The 22,146-nt window shown below is 47.2% G+C and overlaps 1 protein-coding gene across 2 annotated transcripts in view; it reads left to right on the top strand.

The window, feature by feature from the left end:
• Positions 1-12,628: 12,628 nt before the first annotated feature.
• LCP2 (lymphocyte cytosolic protein 2) overlaps positions 12,629-22,146 on the top strand; it is a 45,737-nt gene continuing 36,219 nt past the window's right edge. Inside the window, exons 1-2 of one of the 2 annotated variants that reach the window (XM_019450268.2) lie at positions 12,629-12,922; positions 17,499-17,561. In XM_019450268.2, the coding sequence (XP_019305813.1) occupies positions 12,845-12,922; positions 17,499-17,561 (141 nt within the window). In that variant the 5' untranslated portion in view covers positions 12,629-12,844. The remainder of the gene's footprint in view (positions 12,923-17,498; positions 17,562-22,146) is intronic. The other variant, XM_053907088.1, reaches the window with a different exon arrangement.

Genomic DNA, 22,146 nt, shown 5'->3' with positions numbered 1-22,146 from the left:
AGGAAAGACACAGTTGGGTCATTGGGAAAAGTGACAACTAAACACAGAGAGAAAAAAATGCTCATCACTCATGGGGAGCTCCAGCTCTGAGAAAAAAGGGAAACTTGCCTCAGGTGGTGGGGAGCAGGGGAGAGTACAGGGACAGGGGTGGGAGGTCTGGGGCTCCAATACGGGCTCTGCCCTTAACTGCTGTGTGGGTTTAGGACAGTGTCTTCCCTTCTCTGTGCTTGAGTTTTCTCAATTATCACCTGTTTCTCGCTCCTTACCTATACCATTCATTCATTGATTCATTGATTCAAAAATACTTCCCAAGTACCTAGTTTGTGCTGGGACTGCTCTAAGCACTGGGGATTCAATAATGAGCAAAGCTGACACAAATCCCCAACCTCACACTTACTCCCCACAGTAAACAAAACCAGGAAAATATGCTGTATTTTAGTTTAGGGTAAGTGCTAAGAGGGAAAAAGTAGGGAAGGGTGATAGGGAGCCTTTTCTGAAAGGGCGACTTCAGTCAAGGGTGAGTCAAGACCTCAGGAAATAAAGGAGTGAGCCAGGATAGCATCTGGGCAAAGCGGGTACCAGGCAGAGGGGACAGCCAGTGGGCAGGCCTGCCTTGAAGGTGAAACTTTCTCATCTCCATTCCTTTCACTGTTACCAGCTGGCTTGTTGTCTACAGCAGCCTCCTACGGGGCCTCCTTGCCTCCGCCCATGACTAGGGTGACCCTTCAAAAAGTAAGTCAGACCCCATCACTTCTCTGCTCAAAACTGGCCAGGTGCTCCTACCACACTCAGAACAGATGATGGTCCTTCACTATCTCCTGAGCCTGGCTCTCTCCTCTTTCCTTGGTTCACTCCTTCCCAGCTACTCTAGCTAGGCTGCTGTTTCTGGAACACTCCAAGCAACTACAGCCTTAGGGACTTGGCCCATAGCCTCTGTCCAGATGTCCTTCTGTGGTGACCTGAGTCTGGCTTCCTGACTTCATGCAGATGCCATCTCCTTCAGAGAGCCACCTTCACCAACCTGTCCACATAGGCAGCTGTCATCGTCTATTCCCTCACTGTGTTTTATCTGTTTGTGTAGCATTCATCACTCCTATCATTTTATATATTCATAGTCATAGCTGTAATGGATCGGATGGTTACTGACAGCTGGACACTGTTCTAAACATCCAAGAGTTAATTTAACTTCTCCCTGAAGATGGCATTATTCTTAACTACATTTTCTAGATCAATAACTTGAGATACAGAGAGGCTAAGAAATTTGCTCAAGGCTCCCAGCTGGAGAGTGTCAGGGAAAATTCAAATCCTGGAGCTTCCATTATGAACCATGACAGGCTAGACCAGCACTTCCCGAAATAACTGTGTCCATAATGGCAGCCGCTGGCTCCAAGTGCCTGTTGAGTGCTTGAAATGTGTGTGACCAAGGAATTTAAATTTAAATTTTATTTCATTTTAATTATTTTTAATTTAAATAGCCACATGTGGCTGGTGGCTACTATATTGGACAGTGGAATCCTAGAGCCTCTTATTTGTTCTTTTGTTAATGTCGGTCTTCCCCATAAGGAGGGAACTTCTCTGTGCCTCAGTTTCCTTATTTTATAGTGGCAAAAATACTTTATAAGACTGTTGTGAAACTGTTATGAATATATATCTTATATAATTTTATTACATTTTCTGCCTATCTATCTATCTATCTATCTAGTATGTAAAGGGCTTAGAACATAGTCTGGCACAAAGTATGTACTCAATGCTTGTTATTCATCGTAATCATTGCAATTCTTATTGTCATTATGAGGCTCCATAAGTCCAAGGACTTTGTTCACTGGTGAATCCCATTAACTAGAACACCCTTAGCACATAGTAGGTGCTCAATAAATATTTTTTTGAACAAATAAGTGAATTGAATTATGTGGAACTTGGACAAAAATTAATTGCCACAAAGCCAAACTCTTTGGGGGCCTTGACAGGGAATGTAAATGAGTGAAGAGGAACGGTCTAAGATAGTGGGGTGGGGAGGACTGGGGACTATGGCGAACTGAAAAGAACATGCTCCAGGTAAAGACTTTCAAGATCATTTTCTGGGAGGGGGGAAAGTAGGGAGCACTGTGGTCCCAACAGGACACCCATAGCCAAAAGGCACTCGTGAGCTACCATTTTTGGGGGACTTCGCTGCTCTGTAATTACAAGTGTACAGTTCTCTTTCCCAGTGATTCAACTCTAGACATTCCAGTCCTGAAGCATCCTTTCTTCATATGTAAAGCAATCCCAGACCCAGGGCTCAGAAAACCAATGCCAGAGATGGTGCTGAATGAAGACATATTTGTTCATGAAGGGTGCCTTGGAAATTACCTGTGGTAGGAAAGAAAGAAGGAAGGAAGGAAAGAAAGAAGGAAGGAAGGAAGGAAGGAAGGAAGGAAGGAAATAAATGAGGGAGGGATGGAGGGAGGGAGGGAAGAAGGAAGAAAAGAAGAAAGAAAGAAAGAAAGAAAGAAAGAAAGGGAAGGAGAGAGGGATGGATGGAGGGAGGAATGAACGAAGGAAGGAAGGAAGGAAAGAAGGGAGGGAGGGAAGGAGAGAGGAAGGGAGGAAGTAATAAAAAGAAAGAAAAAAGAAAGAAAGAAAGAAAGAAAGGGAAGGAGAGAGGGATGGAGGGAGGGAGGGAGGGAGGAAGGAAGGAAGGAAGGAGGGAAGAAATGTGAATGGCTTGCGAAACAGAAACATCAGTCTGGCAAGTGGCAGCTAAGTTGACAGCAATGACAAGGAAAGGATCCAGCACAATTCCCTGTGTCTAGAAAGAGGTCTTTTTTGGGACAGAATTTGAGGTCTGGAAACAGTGCCCGTAATGGGCCTTCTTGAACTCATGGGGGGCAGTCATTTTGTTGTCGTTGAAAAGAACAGTTGGCAAAATGGCCTCCACCCTTTGAATCGCCATTTCTTTCTCTCTACCAGCCATGTGTAGCTGTGTTTCTGGAAGGCATAAGCACATATGACGCACTTGAATGTTATTCTAAGAATCAGCATCCCTAGTGTGAGTCACTGCTATGTGATCTTGGGCACCTCTCAGACATGGATTAGGTCATCAGGCACTTCCAACATGAAAAGTAAGATATCATTCAGATTCTCAATCAGAAGTGGCTTGTAGGTACTCTACAGTCAGCATGTGTGGTTTGTTTGGCCCACGTGGTTTTTTAAAAGTTAATCGATATATTAGTTTTCTACTGCTGCTATGACAAAGTATCACAAATTTAGTGACTCAAAACAATAGAAATTCATTATCTCACACTTCTGGAAATAAAAACTCTGACAGAGGTCTCACTAGGCTAAAAAGAGGGCTGCATTCCTTCCCGAAGGGTGTAGAAGAGAATCTCTTTCCCTGCCTTTCCCTGCCATCACTCACATCCCCTGGCTTGTGGCCTCCTTCCTCCATTTTCAAAACCAGAACATCACATCTCTCGGTGCCTTGCTTCCACAGTCACATCTCCCTAGACTCTTTCTTCTGCCTCCCTGTGCCATTTTTAAGGACTCTTGTGAGTACATTGGGCCCACCCAGATATTGTGGGATAATCTCCCTATTTAAAGGTCAGCTGATTAGCAACCTGAATGAATTCCTCTTTGCCATGTGACTGAACTTATTCACAGATTCCAAGATTAGGACATTGACTGAATTCCACACACCCCCTAATTTTTAATCTTTATTTATTTTTGAGAGAGAGAGAGAGAAACAGAGCACAAGTGGGGGTGGGGGTGGACAGAAAGAGAGGGAGACACAGAATCCGAAGCAGGCTCCAGGCTCTGAGCTGTCAGCAAAGAGTGCAACGCGGGACTTGAACTCATGAACCACAAGATCATGACCTGAGCCAAAGTCGGACTGAGTCACCCAGGCGCCACCAAACTGCATCTCCTTTTTACATAAAATCAAGTTTTCTAGCTTTCCTTAAGTAAATATCTGGTGACTGATGACACTGGGCCCTAATCACCAGCCCTGCACCAGCAGGCCCTCATAATAACGTGGCAACAATTAGCTTGAACCGGGCTGCTTCATCTTTGCCCCAGACTTCCCCCCCTCCTTATCATCTTTCTGATTAATATCCAGAGTAAGATGCCGTTTGTTATTTCCCTGGGCTCCTGTTTTTCCTACCAAGATTTCTTTACTCACTCACATGTCCCCCTGGCCGCATCAGCCTGTGAACCTGCAGAATCTCTTCTTAATTATTAGGAAAGTTCAGCTCTGTCACTCTTGCTATCTATCTCCATCAGAAATATTACAGAGTAGTGTATGCAGCTGATGCCTACCGACATGTGATGCGGGGAGCTTGGTGTCACGTGCAACCTGGGGAGCTCATGGCAATGGAGAACTGCCCCTCTGGGCCGGTGCCTGGGAAGGGATGAGTGAGACAAGTTCCCAACGGTGGACTGTGCCAGCAAGGGTCAGCATCCACAGTGTGCCAGGGACTGTACTCTGAGCTTGGGATTTTCTTTGGCTCAATCCCCCCAACTGCTCACTGAGGTGGATGTTATTATTTAGCTTTCCCCATCCCCTTGTGAAAACCGTGGCACAGAGAAGTTAAGTAAGTTGCCTCACGTTGCACAGTGGGAGAATAAGGGTTGGGGTTCAGACACGTTATTCTGACTCCAGAATCTGAGTCTTGACTCCTATAGCTTCTGTCGGTAGAGAGAGAATTGCATGTGGCTTCAAGCTTTTGAGGGGCTAGACTTGGGAAGAGAGGCTGGACCGCAGGAATCATGCTGGCAGGTCTCCAGAATGGACTTGAGTCCATTTGAGTCCCTGGGTTCATGCAGGAAACCACTCAAACAGGAACAGAAATCCTCTGTCAGAGGATGCTGCAGATCGGGGAGATTTTAGCCTGAAGTTGCCTTGGCGAGACTTCCTAAATCATAAGCCTGGCAGTATGGGAGTGCGAGAGGCTTGTGAGAAGGCATGAACTCTATAACAGATTAACAAGGGGCAGTGGTAGGGTCGGGGAGGGAGGAGGGAAGCTTGTGAGAATCTAGCACTTCGGTTAGTTTTTCACCACATTAAATTAAGAGCTGTGAGCCTGTGTAGTTTCCTGGGTTTAAAAATAGAGTGGCCCCTCTAGGTCAAGACAGTGCTCTGAGGAGGCCCACTGAATAGCTGGGCAGTAACAGTCACTAGGCTCATGGCCGTGGGCTGGAACATACCTCTACCTAGTTACATTTGAGGCTTCTGCCTGTGGCACGTGGGATTCTGACTTCTTGCTAAATGCAAACACAGTCCCCATTTGCCGGGACAAGTAAAGCATAGGGGATTCTGTCTGATGAGGGCAGATGACATCCCGTAGAAGACTTGCCAAGGAAGAAGTATAACTGTGCGATAACTGAATATAGGGTGCCCGTTTGCAGGATGGCCCCCAACGATGCCTCCTGTCCTGCAGTAGTTGTTGTTTTTCTTTAACGTTTATTCATTTTTGAGAGACAGAGAGAGCGCGAGTGGGGGAGGGGCAGAGAGAGAGGGAGACACAGAATCTGAAGCAGGCTCCACGCTCCGAGCTGTCAGCCCAGAGCCCGACGCGGGGCTCAAACTCACGAACCGCGAGATCGTGACCTGAGCGGAAGTCAGACGCTTACCGACTGAGCCACCCAGGCGCCCCTGGAATAGTTTTATGGTGTCCCTTCCACTTTCAAAAAGTCCCAGGTTAGCTGATACTTTAGATGATCATCCTCTGATGACCCTCCGTGAAAGCTTTTCAAAATAAATCCTCTGTATCAGGTTATGGGTGTCTTTTTTGCTTCTGTTCCCAAAGAGAAAATGGATAGAAAATTAATCAGCTACTGAGAAGTATCATAGAAAATTAGAGCTGCAAAGAAACTCTAGAAATTGTCTGGGGACACGAAACAAGCGTATGGCATCTCTGTTACAGGCCAGACACAGTTCAGGCACGTAACACGAGCAACTTCATTTCTCACAAAAGTGCCAAGAGGAATGTTAAGTATTATTAGCTTCTCTTAAAGATGAGGAAGCTGTAAAAAGGACTCAAGGTCAGACTACCCGGTTGATTCTACCATGATTAGAATCCAAGCCTGGGACCTCCCCACCACAAAGCCCAAAGCTCTCATCCTTACCCCAGGCCACCTCATTTTCTTCCCCTTGACATTTTTTGGACAAATTAAAGAGGACTGGTGCATGTATCCTGAGACAATTATGGATTTTTTTTACTGTGCTATGACCTGAATTCTTGTGTCAAATGCATATGTTGACATCCTAACGTCCAATGTGATAGTATTAGAAGTCAAGGCCTTTTGCTTAGGTGGTGTGGGTGGAGCCCTCCTGAATGGGATTAGTGCCCTTGTAAAAGAGATTCCACAGAGCTCTCCAGCCTGTTCTATTGCAGGAGGACACAGGGAGAAGGTGCTGACTATGACCAGGAAGAGGGCTTTCACCTGAATATGACCATGCTGGCACCTTGATTTTGGATGTCCAGCTTCCAGAACTGTGGGAAACAAATTTATGTTGTTTATAAGCCACCCAGTTTGCGATATTTTGTTATAGCAGCCTGAACTGGATTAAGACAGGTTGCAAGCAACAGAACCCAATTCTGTGCATCCTGTGCAACAAGGTAAATGATTAGAAGGATACAGGGTATTCACATATTTGTAAGGATGGTTTTAAGAAACCAGCTCGGTGGCGCCTGGGTGGCTCAGTCGGTTGAGCATCCGACTTCGGCTCAGGTCATGATCTCGTAGTCTGTGAATTTGAGCCCTGCGTTGGGCTCTGTGCTGACAGCTCAGAGCCTGGAGCCTGTTTCGGATTCTGTGTCTCCCTCTCTCTGGCCCTCCCCCGTTCATGCTCTGTCTCTCTCTGTCTCAAAAATAAATAAAACGTTAAAAAAAAAAAAAAAAAGAAACCAGCTCGAACACGAACAAGCCAGAAAACTCTAGGGGGTCTCCACAGCAGGGCACTGCAGGCTTTCTAAGGGTCCCAGCCCAAGTGGATGTGGGCTGTCACTCTCCTCCCTTACTCTCCTCTTCTCCTCCAGTGCTCCCTTCCCTTGCCCCACTCAGCTCCACCCAGCTGAGCTGTTGCCCCACGTCATGTCTCCCTACTTGAAAGGTGTGTTTAAGGGATTCAGTGACCCTGTGGCATCTACCCAGCATTATAATTGCCAAGGCTGTATTTTTTTTTAATAGAGAAAAACATATACATATCAAGATCCATTATTTTAGGAGAACTCAAATAGAGAATAATCTCTCTTTCATAGCCTAATACATATAGTTGGCATGACCTGTTCTGCGTAAATATTAATTATTCACCTAATAAAATTTCCATCCTTGGAAACTGCATCTTTCAAAGGAAAGAATCTTAGTATCAGACAGGTCTGGTTTCAAATCCAAGACTCCACTTCTGATTATCTGTGAGGCCACAGACAGGAATCTGTTCTCCACGAGCCTTTCTCTGCAATCTGTAAAAGGGGTATCTATCCTCTAGCTCCCTTTCCCAAAGAGCACTCAAAAGGATTGCTTTTGATTCTGGCATTCCTTTCCCCAAGCCCTTGAGATCTCATGGAAGAGTTGGATAGACATGGTGTGTGTTTTCTAGGTCTTCTTCTCCCCAAACCCCTAACCCACTCCTTCTAAGGGGCCCACTGTCTATTCCCATGCTCACGGGAAGGCTCTGACACTCACGTGAAGTAGGGTGCACAGGACTGACAAGGACCACAGGGTGACTCTCCTGGGACAGTGTATTGAAAGATGCATTCTGACTGAGTCAAAAATCTGGAAGGTCAGATAGAAGCTGGTGGTCAGGGCCCTGATATTTCCAAGGCAGGTAATGCAGCCAACATCAGCAGCTCTGGAGCCACAAGCACCAAGGCCACAGGTGAAGCAGGAAAATCCAGACCGAAAGTCAACAGCTAAGTGACTTGCTGAGACTGAAGGGACAAGTCAAAAAAGTAGAAGAATGAAAGGAAATCCACCCAGTCCTGAATTGGCATTCCTGATCCACTGTGAATGTGAGAAAGTGAGTTTTGGTCTCTCAACATCTGTAAAATGGGAGCATTGCCGTCTAGTCATAGGACTTTTGTGAGGATCAAAAGGGCTGCCTTTCCCCCAACTCTGCCCGCGGAGGGGGGCAGCATCTTTTCTCTTTTATCGAGATGAGAAACCTGCCTTCCCCTCTCCTGCCCCTGCCCACATCCCACCCACCCTTGTGGGCACTCGGGGAGTTTCCCTTGGTGGCGGAACTATCTGGGGATAGGCTGCTGAAGTCAAAAAATAGGGCAGACGAAGAAGGGAGGCCTGACAGGAAGTCCAAATAAGCACTTCCTCCCACCCACTTTCAAATTTCTGAGGCACCTCAGTGAAAACAGCAGAGAAAGAGATAGAAAAGATGAAAAAAAAAATACATGTGTTCTTTTTGAAAAGAATGAAATCGTCAGCTCTGAGGAAGTGGAAAAATATTGCTTCTCATTGTCTCACATGCAGCAGCTGGTTCCTGCTTTCCTCACGCATCTCCCGGAACGGGGGAGGTGACGACAGTGTCCAGTGTGGGGTGGGAGGGAGGAGTCTGGAGGCTGTCAGGACAGAGCACAGCAGGACCTGGAGGAGGGCTGCTGTGGGCTGGCGCCGGTCTCTCCCCACCTTTCCCACCCGGCAGCCTGCAGGAGCCCTGGGGAGCACGGCCTCTGTGCATCCCTGGCAGCTGCATGGCAGGCCTGTGCCTCCTGGGACAGGATTCCGTGTCTTCGTGTGAGGTCACTGGGTGTGTGGAGCTGCCCTGCCCAGGGAAGCGGTCGGGGCCCCTTCCTGGCTTTCCTGCTCCACCCGCACAGGGCCCTGAGAATGCAGGGGGAAAGTGTCCCCTCCCCATGAAGGTGACAGCTGTAGTCTTGTTCCCCTTATGGGCAAACCCACCCAGGCTCTTAAGAAAGTTCAATAGCAGTTCATTTTAGCGGTACCTCCGTCAGGTGGTACTTGGAGCCATAAAACTTTGGTGGAGGTGAAGCCACGTGAGGGCGTTGTCTCCATTGCCCACCGTGCTTCGTGTGGTCACCCTCTCTGGGCCACGTGCTGCTACCCTTTTCTCTCTCCCCCAGCTGAGACTCTCTGCACAAATCAAATCCAAATAAGCACATCCTCCTAGCCACCTTCTAATGTCTCAGGGGCCTCTCCTAGTCTCCTAGGGCCTCTCCCACCCTTCGCTCTGAAGTCCCTACTTTCCATTCTCTTCTGGTCTCCAATGACAGCTCCAGACCCCTGCCCCTGCTCTACATGTGGTGGCTGTCGCTCCCAAGTCTCTTCTAGCGAGTTTTCTGATCTTTCTTACCTCTAAAACTAGCTGTGAAGAAGACAGTTATCTCCCCACCTGATCCTGCTGTGGGTTAGCAGGAGAGAGGGGGGGGGCTTCAAGTCCAGATGGGGTGGGGTGGGGCAGGGGGGATACGGGGGAGAACCCCCACTCCGGGTTGTGGTGTGAGATTCATACATCCGCTTTTTGTCCCTAAGGTCAGAAATCTGACACATCGCTCCCTACAAGTATTGCTTTCTCGTCCACAAGCTCATTGATCGCACGTTTGAAATTCCTACCCCGTGAGCCCCTGTTCCCCTGTACCAGCATGTCATTCTTTTTGTGCTGTGAGACCGTGTCCCCCCTTCCTGGCCTGGAGATAATATCGTAAAGCTTAAAAAGGCCTCTGCTAAACTTTCCATTTGTTCTTTGTGAGTCCTGAGTTTCTCCACCTGGCTGAAGGAGAGGGTGAGAGAGGGAAGAGGGCATTCCCACCCAGGTCATGGCTTTAATCCCTGCACCTTATCTGCCCCTCTCTGCTCTGCTTCATGGTTGAAGCCAGGACTGATGTCCGTTAGAGGATCGGCATGAGCTACCTGGCCTTCACCACACTGTCCCCTCTGCCATGAGCCGTCCCCAGAGCCTGCTATGATGCCTGCCCATTTTACAGGCAAGGAGCCTGAGGCTGGGCCATGTGAGCCAGGCTGTACAGGATCACTGTGGTCTTCCTGGCATCCTGAGCCTCTCTCAGGCACTAACTGGCCCTGCCCCCCGAGCTTCTGGATACTTCGCCAGAGACAGGAGATGTGAAATTCGTGATTGTTGGGAAATCACTGAGGACTGAGAAAGAGGAAAGTCTTCAGGCCCGAGGCAAACTGCTTCCCCTCACGTCACCTGCTCTGGTCATGACCCAGCTGTCCTTGCGAGGAATGGGCTGTGGTCCTATACAGAGGGGTCACCAAAGGCCTACCTCCAAAAGGCAGTGGCTGGATTCTCTTTGTAACTTGTCCAGATTGGTAACCTCCTTGCCCTCCTTCATGGAAAGGAGACTGATAGAGTAGGAAGGAGCACAGGCTCTGGAGACAGAGCTGAGTTTGAATCCCTACTCCACCTGGGCAGTCTGTGTAACATGTCAGAGCTTGGAGGTGGCAGAGAGGTGAAGACAGGGACTCTGGACCCAGAGAGGGTCCAGGTGAGACCTGGCTGCACAGCCTACTTGCTGGGTGTAAGGCAGCAAGTAGCTTTACCTCTGTGAGCCTCAGTTTTCCCTTCCGTAAAATGGAAGAGATAATAGTGCCGGGACACCTGGGTGGCATCTGATTCTTGATCTCGGCTCAGGTCATAATCTCCCAGTTCATGGGATCAAGCCCCTTGTCAGATTCCCTCAGGATTCTTTCTCTCCCTCTCTCTCTCTCTGCCCCTCTGCTGCTCATGCTCTCTCTCTCTCAAAATAAATAAATAAGCATTAAAAAAAAATAGTGCCAACATTTAAACAAGACAGTGGCAAGTCCTTAGCCTACTCCCTGGCACATGAGAAGGACTCCACCTGCTTCACCTGTGATGATTCTTGTCGTCGTCATCCCTGTCGTCCGTGTTTCTTACCTGCTATGGCTCTCTTCTAAGTGGGCTCCATGGATTGTCCATCTTGATCACATTTAGTGGATAGCCCTTTCAAAGGAGCCTAATGTTTAGCTATACCTAATTCAATTTCTGTGTTTCTGTACATATTTATTCTCCTGAGTGGGAGTGAACTTTTTTTGAAAACACTTCTAGTTGTAAGGATGATTTTAGAAATTCCTTTCCACAGGTGCTGTGTGTTCTGTTTCCTCATGAAACATTGCTCCCTCTTCCAAGGCCCCGCTTAAATTCCAGCTAATTCCATGACATTCTTTAACTACCCTACCTGAAAGTGATTTCTCTCTCTGTCTCTGTCTCTGTCTCTGTCTGTCTCTCTCTCTTCAAATAGTTTTTTTGTCATTTGCCACTATTCCGGTGATTTGAAACACCAAGTGATCTCTCCCACCAACACAGAACTTTTGAACAGCAGGGCTGTGCCCTGTAGAGCACAGTTCGTTGTTGAGAACTCTTAGATACCAGGCCCTGATGATTGATGCCCCCAGCACCCCTGGCACCACGTGTTATGGACCGCTTCCGCCTGGAATGAAATGTGGATCTCCTCGAAGCTCACAATGACCCGGAGAGGCTGGTGCAGTGACAGTGGGGCTCCTTGATTGTGTATAAGATGGGAACTGTACACGGCCAAAGCTACCCTCGAAAAGGCTTCAAGAAGTTACCTCCTCAGGGACCAACACAGTGTCACCCAGTAAGTGAAAGAGAGCTTGATCCTGTCCTCAAACATCAGAACTGATTGGCTGTATGTGTGTGTGTATGTATGTGTGTGTGTGTGTGTGTGTGTGTGTGTGTGCATGTGTGCATGGAGCATTAGCTGAAGTGGAGAACCTGTATTTAGAGACTAAATACAGAAATCTAAATGCAGAAATCTATTTGTTTTTATACACCAGATTCACCCCCTGCCAATGACGTACACATACTATGAGAAGAGCACAGGGTCTGAGACCTGCTAAGAAAGCAGCCGATTCCTATGTCCTGTCACAGGGCCACTCCAGGGAATATACTCTTTGGGTAGAAGATACAGAGGAATCAATAGTGACTACAATCTGTGGTGGAAACAGTAGAGAATAAAATCTCTGGAAGCATCAGCAGCTATCATTATCTTTTTGCTCTTAATTTTTTTTTCCTTAGTTACCCTTAATTAACCTTAGTTACCTGCATCTAAGGTTTATGTGTATAGGAAACACTTTCTCTGTTTCCCTATTTTACGGATATGGAAGGCTGACGTTCCTAGATTGTTAAGTCCTAGTGTGAGTTGCACAGCGTGGGAACAATCACATCAGAAGTTAAGCCTGGTTGCCCGACTCACTCACCGAGTCCTCTAGTAACTGTAAGGAGGCGGCTGAAGGGATGTCAACGTTATCCTTTTCTCAGAGGCTCAGGAATGGTCGAAAAGCATTAAAAAGCCATGCTCCTTCCCCAGGCAGTTTGCCTTTGTGGGAGATTATCTACATTTTAGGCCAACCGTCAAAATAGATTTTCATCTGCAAAGACCCAGCCACGCAGGACTGCGGTATAAACATCTGAGGGCCAGGAGTTTTAATGGAAACACGCTTGGACTCACACAGGAGTCTAAGTGCCTTTCACCATCCCTCCCACAGGGCTGGAGTGGCCAGGACCAGGGCGAGATGACCAACCTTGTCGCTCTCTACCTCTCCAGCCACCAGAGCTAGGCTTCCTTGTTTACTTATTTAGAGCCTAGCAGAGGAAGTGGTAAAGGAAACTTGCTGAGTCGTTTTCTGAGAAGAGACCATATTTGTTCGCAGAGGAAGCCGTTGCTCTCTGGGATCTGGTTACAGCAGAAAAGACGTCTGTTCCAACAAGGGTGTTCCAGACGGTAACTGGAAGTTGGAAGAGCCAAGGACACCTCCACGCTCTAGATTTGGGATTCTCTGTCCATGGGTGCAGCACTCGTGCTCAGCTTGTGACTTTTGTCCTGGGAGAGCAGCCATGGCATTGAGGAATGTGCCCTTTCGCTCAGACGTCCTGGCCTGGGACCCCGACAACCTTGCAGACTACTTCAGGAAGGTGAGTCTTGCCGTTTTGTTGGTGGTGAGGCTGGCTGCCCTTGGCGGGCTGGGCAGAGCTTGAAGAAGGAGCCAGAACATGAGAGGGATAAAATATAGCAGAAGAACTTGCAACCCCGCGGCAGCCTTCCAAGTTGAGCAGGTGTTATGTAGATGCACACACACCACTGAGTGTTCCTGGCAATGAGTTCTGGGGAGAAGGGGGGCCCTCAGATGGAAGTGTACTTACTAAGCACCAGCACTCATGTTTGTGCTCTGTAGGCACTGTCCCACTTAACACTCCCCAGTACTGCTATCCTCTTTTCTCAGCTGCAAAATAGGCTCTGGGAGGTTAGATAACCCAAAGCCCCAGGGACTGCATGTGACAGGTAGGATTCCAGTCACACCTGCCTGGCTTCAGCATCCATGTTAGATACTCAGAATGACTGTAACCACTAATGAGATCAAGGCTGCTTACTAGAAAGGGGTGAATGGAGGGGAGCTTGGGTGGCTCAGTTGGTTAAGCGTCTGACTTCAGCTCAGGTCACTATATCATGGTCTGTGGGTTCCAGCCCCACATCAGGCTCTGTGCTGATGGCTTGAAGCCTGGATCTTGCTTTGGATTCTGTGTCTCCCTCTCTCTCTGCCCTTCTCCCACTTGTGTTCTGTCTCTCTGTCTGTCTGTCTCTCTCTCTCTCTCTCAAAAATAAAACAAAAACATTAAAAAAATCTTTAAAAAAAAGAAAAAAGAAAAAGAAAGGGGTGAGTGGAGCCCCAAGCCTGGGAGAAAGAAACAGCAGGGCAGGAAGAATGGATGAGGCAAGGATGTGCAATGCCAGAGAGGGCGTCTGGACAGTCATTGCTCATGACCTGAAAGAGGGCTCCTCACACCCTTACAGAGAACAGAGTCCCTTTGGAGCTTTAGGAGAGTCTTGTGAATCAGGTGGAAAAACTGCTATGAGCTCCAGGTTGTGATTGCTTGAGAGAGCTGGGGAAACTGAGGCCCCTGAGAGGGAGAGTTTTGCCAGCATGGTCAAAGGTCAAGCTTGCGGCAGTCCTGGGACTTGAGTGTTGCTGTCCTGCCTTCCAGCCCTGGACCTCTGTGCTTGGTCATCTGCGGGGGGGATCACGGGTCAGACATCTGCTGGCGCAGACCCTAAGCCACACGACTCGGGGACTCTCTACCCCTGTTCAAGGGATAAGAAGTCTTGTAAGGGACGTCTGAGCTTCTAATACCCCTGTCCCTGGAGGCTGGGATGGAGTTCAGTTGACCCTCCAGATGGTCGTAAAGATAAGACTTTAAAGTCAAGACTTTAGAGGTCATATAAGCCAACCTCTCTTTTTCCTGAGGGATGGAATGGAGCTCCCAGGACCCACAGACACATGGAGCTTATATAGTAGCTAACTGCTCTTCCTCAACCTAAAGAATAAAGATATGAAGATACCAGGCATGGTGGGATAGATCCCCTTATTTGCTGTTTTGTTCTTTTCTCCAAAAGGTCACAGTAAACTTAGGTGTTCAGCACTGTGGGTGCAAAAATGATTGGGACAACTGACTTTTGAAGGATTTTTCTAAACGTCTTTCTTAAACGTAGAACAAATACATTGGGGCAAGCAGATAAAATCTGCCAAGATGCTATAAAGTGTCATGTTAGCTCAGTCGAAGACAGGAGACAATAATTGACAATTAGTGAGAGGATCCTGGAAACAGACTGAGATGCATGGACAGGCCCCGTCTTCAGTGTGAGGAGAAATATAGAACCCAGTTGGGCAACAGCGGAATCCATGGGCAAATCTTCCCTTAGGGCAGGGAGATGGATTACAGGTCAGGGGTGATTTGGGAAGATGGCCGTCTGCCTGAGCTAGGGCACGAGAGAGGCTCTTTCTTGGAGACCCCAGACCTGGGATGTGTCTGCAGCACTGGGACAGGTTCCTTCTCCTGACATAAAACCAAAAGGAAAAACTGATGGTGGGAATCTGTGATCCAGGAAGTCCCAGCCCCCCACAGACTCAGATGGACACCCTTCAAATCCTGAGCATCTCAGTTCCCCCCAGAGAGAAAATATTGAGTGAATTGACCATGGAGTCATTTGGGGAAGGGTCTTCGTCATCAGATATTCTGTTCAAAGGATTGATGAGCAGTGCAATTTCTAATGAAGGAGGGGGGCCAGGACCCCATTGGAGACACCTCCCAGCCAGCTCTGGAGTCAGACAGTTTGGTTTGAATCCTGGTTCTACCACCTGCTAGCTTGGTGACCTTCCTTTAGTTACTTCACCTGTCTGTGTCTCAGCTTTCTCATCAGTAAAATGGAGATACTAACAATAACTACCCTCATGGGATTGTTGAAAGAATGAAAGGAAATATAGCGTGTGAAGCACTCAACAGACTGAGGGGTCAATTCATGTTTGATATTACCTTTTTTCCTGCTCTGTTTACTGGACCCTAGCTGGGGAGGCCCATGCAGATTGGCAGGCCTTTGTGTCTTACTGTCTTAGCTATGTGTAGCTCATCCTTTGTCTGGAATATAGGCTCCTGAGGACAGAGGTCATGTTTTGGATTTCTTGAACCCCTCCAATTTTTTTTGAGTTGGCAGGAAAGCACCCCTTGGCAATGCAGTGGAGAGACACTGGCTCAGAGCCATGAGTTCTAATCCCAGCTGTGTCCCCAACCCACTGTGGGACCTTAGGCCAATCCCTTCCCCTCTCTGGGCCTCAGTTGTCCCATCTACAACACGAGGTACCTGCTCTAGACCACTGCCTACCGAAGCTGGGTGCTCATAAGAATCCTCTGAGTGCCTGCTAACAATACAGATCCTAGCTCCCAAGCCCAGATATTAATGGATCAGAATCAAACTTCTAGGGAGGCTTAGTCTTCAGAGCTGTCTGTCTACATAGAGCCAAAGTCAGCGGACTGCAAAATCAGAGCTTATCTGGTAATAACGACAGCAAAAATGATAAATTAAAGGCAGTCAAATACTATAAGAACTACTCCTTCCCCTCTGCGTGAAAATAGAAAGGATGTTCAGGATGCCTCAGATGCTGCCTGTATTCCACATTGACCTCTAAATCAGCTTTTTCTGAGCTTTCTAACATTTACTCCACCCTTTCAAGCCAAGAGGCTACAAAAAATATATTCACTTTTTAGATTGGTTGACCATTAAAAAAAAAGACCATGATTTGCCCCCAAAAGAAGGCTGACACAAATTGTGAGACTCACACTTGTGTTGAGAACAGAAGATTCTCCAGGGCAAACATTTAACCTTAAATACTCCAGACCGAAATGTCACATTTGGAGATACTTCAAATGCAAATTCTTATGCTGTCGAAGACAAGGTGAAACAGAAAACTGATAAGATTGTCAATTAATGTGACTTTTGGGGAAAGCAACCAAGATAATTCCTGTTGATTTTAGAGCTCTATTCTGAGAATCCAGCTTAATCTATCTTAAACAGAGGTGTGCAAAATGATTTCCATGATCGTCTACAGTTTGATCTGGATGGTGTTTTAAGATACACTTAAATGTATTCATTTGCTATAAGTTATACTGTTACTAACAAAAAGGAGAACATTCCTAACAGAGACATTAAAGCCTTGTTCTGAAGCCCAATTGTCCCCTCTGCCACCTGCTACCCATGGATCTCATGCAAGTTACTTAAGTGTCTTCACCTTTGACTCTCCATCTGGAAGATGTGAGGGTTAAAGACTTAAGACTGGTTTAAATACATAGAAGAGTGCCTGCCCTATAGCAAGCATTCAATAATTATCAGCAGTTTCTAGTACCATTATTGGAACAGCAGTCTGGTAAACAACCTAAATGATCAGCAATATGGTAGCAATTTAATAAAATAATTGTTTAAAAGAAGTTTGCAAGAACATGAAGCAGTGCCTATATTATCACTTTAAGGTAATTTTAAGAGAAAAAAACAGGATAATAAGATTAAGTATGAATTATAACCTCAGTTATATTTAGAAATATGCTTAGAATTAAGCATTGTGGGGTGCCTGGGGAGCTCAGTGGGTTAAGCTTCTGACTCTTGATTTAGGCTCAGGTCATGATCTCACGGTTCATGAGCTCAAGCCCTGCATCAGGCTCTGCGCTGCTAGTGTGGAGCCTGCTTGGGATTCTCTCTCTCTCTCTCTCTCTCTCTCTCTCTCTCTCTCTCAAAATTAAATAAATAAATAAACATTTTAAAACAGAACAAAGCATAGTAGGAAGCACATTGCGACATTTGCCAAGGTTGCCTTTGGGTGGCAAGACAATGGATGCTATTTATGCACTTTCTGACCTCTTCTCTACCTGCCTGAGGGACATGTGGCCACAGCCCGTATAGGCTTGAGGTCACTCCTTTTCTGTAGGGATTGGCCCCCAAACCTTAGACTGAGGCAATTTCTCCATTTCAGAGAGTCCCAAGGGGCAAGTGAAAGCAGGGTTGAGGTAAGGATGGGGCCCCTCTGTTCGATCATGGGGGGAAGGGCGGGAAGGGGGTCTGGCTAGCCACAAGTACCACAAATTGCTAAGCTTCAGGGGCAGGCAAACAAGGGGAACCAATGGCATATGCCTGCCTGCTGCTGATAGCACTCTCCTCTCCTCTTTGCAGCTGAACTACAAGGACTGTGAAAAGGCAGTGAAAAAGCACCACATCGACGGGCAGCGGTTTTTGGTAAGTGCTGGCCGGTTTGACACATTGGGACCAAAGCTGTTCCACACTTTAACCAATTATGGCAGGGCCAGCCGGTCTACCCTGTTCCTGGGGATGCCCAGAGTCAATGCCTGTCTTCAGGACCCCTACACAGCCCTTTGCCTTCTTCTGAGGTTTTATATGACCCTTGCTGTCATCACTTCTTGGGATCCTATTATTCAGGATACCTCCCAGTCTTTCACTGATACCAAGGTACATTCTATAGTCAAAGTAGAAGGAGGAATCCAATATAGCCCCCCTCCCCCCAATCTTGAAAATCTATTCAAATGCCGTCCATACTTAGGCAAGTCTAAGGGGAAAAAAGACCACATGGGAGAACGGAAGATTCTTTTTTCCCGTCTCTCATTCCGGAGTACATACTTACTGAGTGGAATAAAGTGTAGAATCACCCTCATTATTTCATTCCATCCCTCTTTCTCTCTACCAAATGCACATAGTTGGGTTTTTGCCAATTAAACACACATGTGATACGGCTCTCTCTACTCCAGTGTGTTGCAAAGAGCTTTAAGGGTAAGACTAAGATGCAGCTCTACATGAGCAACGAAGCCATTAAATAGAAAGGGATGCACCTCTGACAAGTAGCAAGTTGCTGGAAGGTGGTCTGAGCATTTCTCTTGAAATAGCACCTTTGTCTATAGGCAAGACAGACCCGACTCTACCAATCCAGCCCTTCCCATCTCATGTTTCCTCACCCTTCAAAAAGAAGCAGGAACAAGACTTCAAAGGTCTCATGGGTAGATGTTCACAATTTGGGTTTGGAGTGAGGGGGGCAAGGTAAGTTGTGTTTCCTCACAAGGCGTGGTCAGTAGCAGTGAGGGGACTGGGCCATGAGACTTCAGGGTTAGAAGGGGCCAGAGAGGTCACGTGCTCTGGCTTTCCACTCAGCACTCCAATCCGTTTCCTATATTGCCTCCCTGCCACTAACATCTGCTTGAATTCTTTTAGTGATGGTGAGCTCACTACTACGCATGGTCATCTGCCCTTTCTAGGCAGCTCTTAAGTTTCATGTGGAGACCAAACTGTGCCCTGTTGGTCTGAGTTTTGCTTCCATATGCCATGTAAGACATGTTTACGCACTGCTTCACCTAAATCATGCATGCATTCACCCACTCATTCACTTCACAAGCATTTTCTTGGGCTCCCTTTACATACTGGACCATGCCACGTTCTGAGAATATAGAGGTAGCTAAGATGTGATTTCTGCTTTCCAGAAGCTGGTTTTACAGCAAAAAAGTATCTTTTGGAAGGCTCTAACCACCCCCTTTGCAACTGAGGAAACATGTACAGAGGTGTGATATGAATGTGTACAGAGGTGTGATGTGAATTTTCTAAGTCACGTACCTAGTAATTGGACTAAAGTACACATTTAATTTACTCTAACATTACATGAGGGTTTTTAAAAATTTTTTAATGTTTATTTATTTTTGAGAGACAGAGTGCAAGCCAGGGAGGGGCAGAGAGAGAGGGAGACACAAAATCTGAATCAGGCTCCAGGCTCCGAGCTGTCAGCACAGAGCCTGACTTGGGGCTTGAACCCACAAACTGTGAGATCATGACCTGAGCCAATGTCGGATGCTTAAACAACTGAGCCCCAATACTGTATGAGTTTTTAACAATGTTATTTCTTCATACTGAGCTTTGAGCCACGGAATACCTGGGGTTCTGTTGTCACTTTTGCACATTAGTACTATATGTAAGTATTTCCTTCTGGTGCCTTCAGCACTGAGAACTGAGATTGAGACTTATCAGTGTGAGTGGAAGGGAGTAACACATATTTGAGGATGGTCCTGCTTACAGCCCTGATGCTCTGGGTCACCTTGAGCAAGCACTTGACTTTTCTGAGCCTCTCTCCTCTCGAGCATGAGCACGAGCACGTTGGACTGGGTCAAGAGTGGGTGACAGTCCCTTCCAGTCCCTGCAACACTCCCTGTGTTAACTGCAGGCCTACTAGGACAGGGTTGTTTCCGTGGCTGAGAGAGAGTGTCTGAGCAGTTCTGTCTCCTCTGCTTTCATATCCAGGACCTGTCAGTCCCTGGAGACTGCTGTTCTGTTTATTGTGGGAGTAGGAGGAAGTGGAAAGAAGGGGACTAGGAATCCGCAGAGCAAGGAGCAGAAGCTGGTTCCTGGTCCCACAACTGGGGTATTTAGAGACAGCTTCTGCTGATACCCACCCTCTACCCCAGGTGCCCTGGGTACAGTGTGAGCTCTGATCGGAGTCCTAATTTCTCATATATCATTCCTGGTTTTATAATATCCAGGACCATTCTGCTACTGAAGGCAAAAGTGGAAGACCATAGTCTCTCTGTCTCTCTGTCTCTCTCTTCACTGTTGGAGCTAGTAGGTCCCTTGAATCTGTTTTGCTGCCATTTTGGTTCCCCAGTGAGAAGAGTAGGACCTTGTCTGGTGGGGAAAGGGGTGCCATGTTTTCAGAAGGTAGAGGAAGAGGATGAAATGTGTTAGGAACCCATGTCAGTTGGGAAGGCGGTGGCTGCCTGTAACAGAAACCTGACCACAGTGGCTTAACCAAATAGGGCTTTATCTTTCTCAAGTGATAAAGAATCTAGAGTAGGCTCTCGGGGCCGGTGAGTTGCTGAAAGAAGTCACCCAGAACACAGGCCCCTTCTAGTCATGGAAAAAGCTTGTGGCTTCTGTCCTACTGGTTGTAAGTTGGCTATGCCACCTCTAGACCTGACATCCACACTCCAGGCAGGATGGAGTGGGGGAGGGCAAAGAGTAGAAGGCACAAAAGTGTGTGGGGAACACCTCCCCTTGCTTTCAGGAAACTAGTAACTTTTCTGGAAGTTCCACCCCCTAGACTTCGGGTTATATCTCACGGGCCACAACTGAGTCCTGTGACTTCCGCCACCTCCAAAGAAGTGTAGGATGTTAAATATTTTGGACTTGGCACATTTACTGCCCCTAACAAAATCCAGGTCCAGTCAGTAAGGGAGCAAGAGAGAGGGGATACTGGGCGGGCGGGCAGGAGTGTCCACACGTCGCCTCCCCAGGCAGGGGCCATGGTGAGGACACACTCACCACATAATCACACTCCTGCAAGACCATAAGTGATCATACAGGTAACCCAGAGTTGCTGGAAGCTTCAGAAGGAGGTAGAGGAGGGGTTACATCACGCAGCAGAACTCTCTGAAAATCCTGTTTAAATATCTCTCATCTTTCCGCCCAGTTTCTGTCCTTGTTCTAAAGGCCTTTCTCTTTCCTGATATCCTGTTCCTCTGTGTCTCCAGCCATGCTCACATCCACCTTCTCCTTCACATTCTTCCTCAGATCCCCTCAGCTTACATCCTCACGTTGGCCAGTCAGTAGTCAGCCCCCAGCTCTCTGGTGACCCCCAGGAAGTCCTGCATTCTGCGTGCCACTCTGAACATGTGTCTTGGTACATCCCTGAGAGGGAGGAGAAGCCAATGCACAGGGGATGTTAAAATTTAAATTAAAAAAAAATTAACATTCATTCATTTTTGAGAGACAGAGCACAGGGGAGGGAGGGGCAGAGAGAGAGGTAGACACAGAATCCGAAGCAGGCTCCGGGCCCTGAGCTGTCAGCACAGAGCCCAATGCGGGGCTCAAACCCACACACCGTGACATCATGACCTGAGCCAAAGTCGAGGCTTAACCAACTGAGCTACCCAAGTGCCTATGGGATGTCAACATTAAAAAAGAGAGAGAAGTTAAGAAGCTTGACCAAAAGCCTGATTGTCAAGCTGGTGCATCCACTCTGGAAAGCAGTATGGAATTTCCTCAAAAAGATGTTTATAGTAGCATTATCAACAATAGCCAAACTATGGAAAGAGCCCAAATGTCCACTGAGTGATGAATCGATAAAGAATTTGTGGTATATATATATGCAATGGAATATTACTCAGCCATGAGAAGGAATGAAATATTGCCCTTTACAACCATGTGGATGAGAGCTAGAGTGTATTATGCTAAGCAAAGTAAGTCAGAGAAAGACAAATATCATACGATTTCACTCATATGTGGAATTTAAGAAACAAAACAGATGAACATAGGGGAAAGGACCAAAGAAAGAGGGAAGCAAACCATAAGAGGCTCTTAATGATAGAGAACAAACTGAGGGTTGATGGAGGGAGGTGGGTGGAGGATGGGCTAACTAGGTGACGGGTATTAAGGAGGGCACTTGTCTTGTTGAGCACCAGGTGTTATATGTAAGGGATGAATCAGTAAATTCTACTTCTGAAAACAATATTACACTGTATGTTAACTAACTAGAATTTAAATAAAAACTTGCAAAGAAAAAAAAAGCCTGATTGTCTCAGGACTCTGGGCAAACTCCGGCCCCAACCCTGCTGCCAGGTTTACTGAGGGGCCTGGGTCCGAGAGCTGGAGCAGATGGGCCCAACAAACACACTGCTAAGATGCCCCCAGCCCTGTGCCACTGGGCTCAAAGGGGAGCGTGCCCAATGCTTACCCATAGGAGGCAAACAACCTGCCAGGCTCCCAGCCCAGAGCAGAAGAAGCAAAAACCTCCAAGAGCCAGCCAGACCCCAGCTAATTATTATTTATTTTC

Source organism: Panthera pardus, unplaced genomic scaffold (assembly GCF_024362965.1).
Source record: "Panthera pardus isolate Hobbes unplaced genomic scaffold, ASM2436296v1 HiC_scaffold_2, whole genome shotgun sequence".
In the NCBI taxonomy this organism is placed as follows: Eukaryota; Metazoa; Chordata; class Mammalia; order Carnivora; family Felidae; genus Panthera; species Panthera pardus.
Note: the sequence above shows the minus strand (reverse complement) of the source record. Positions and strands in the feature narration are given on the sequence as shown.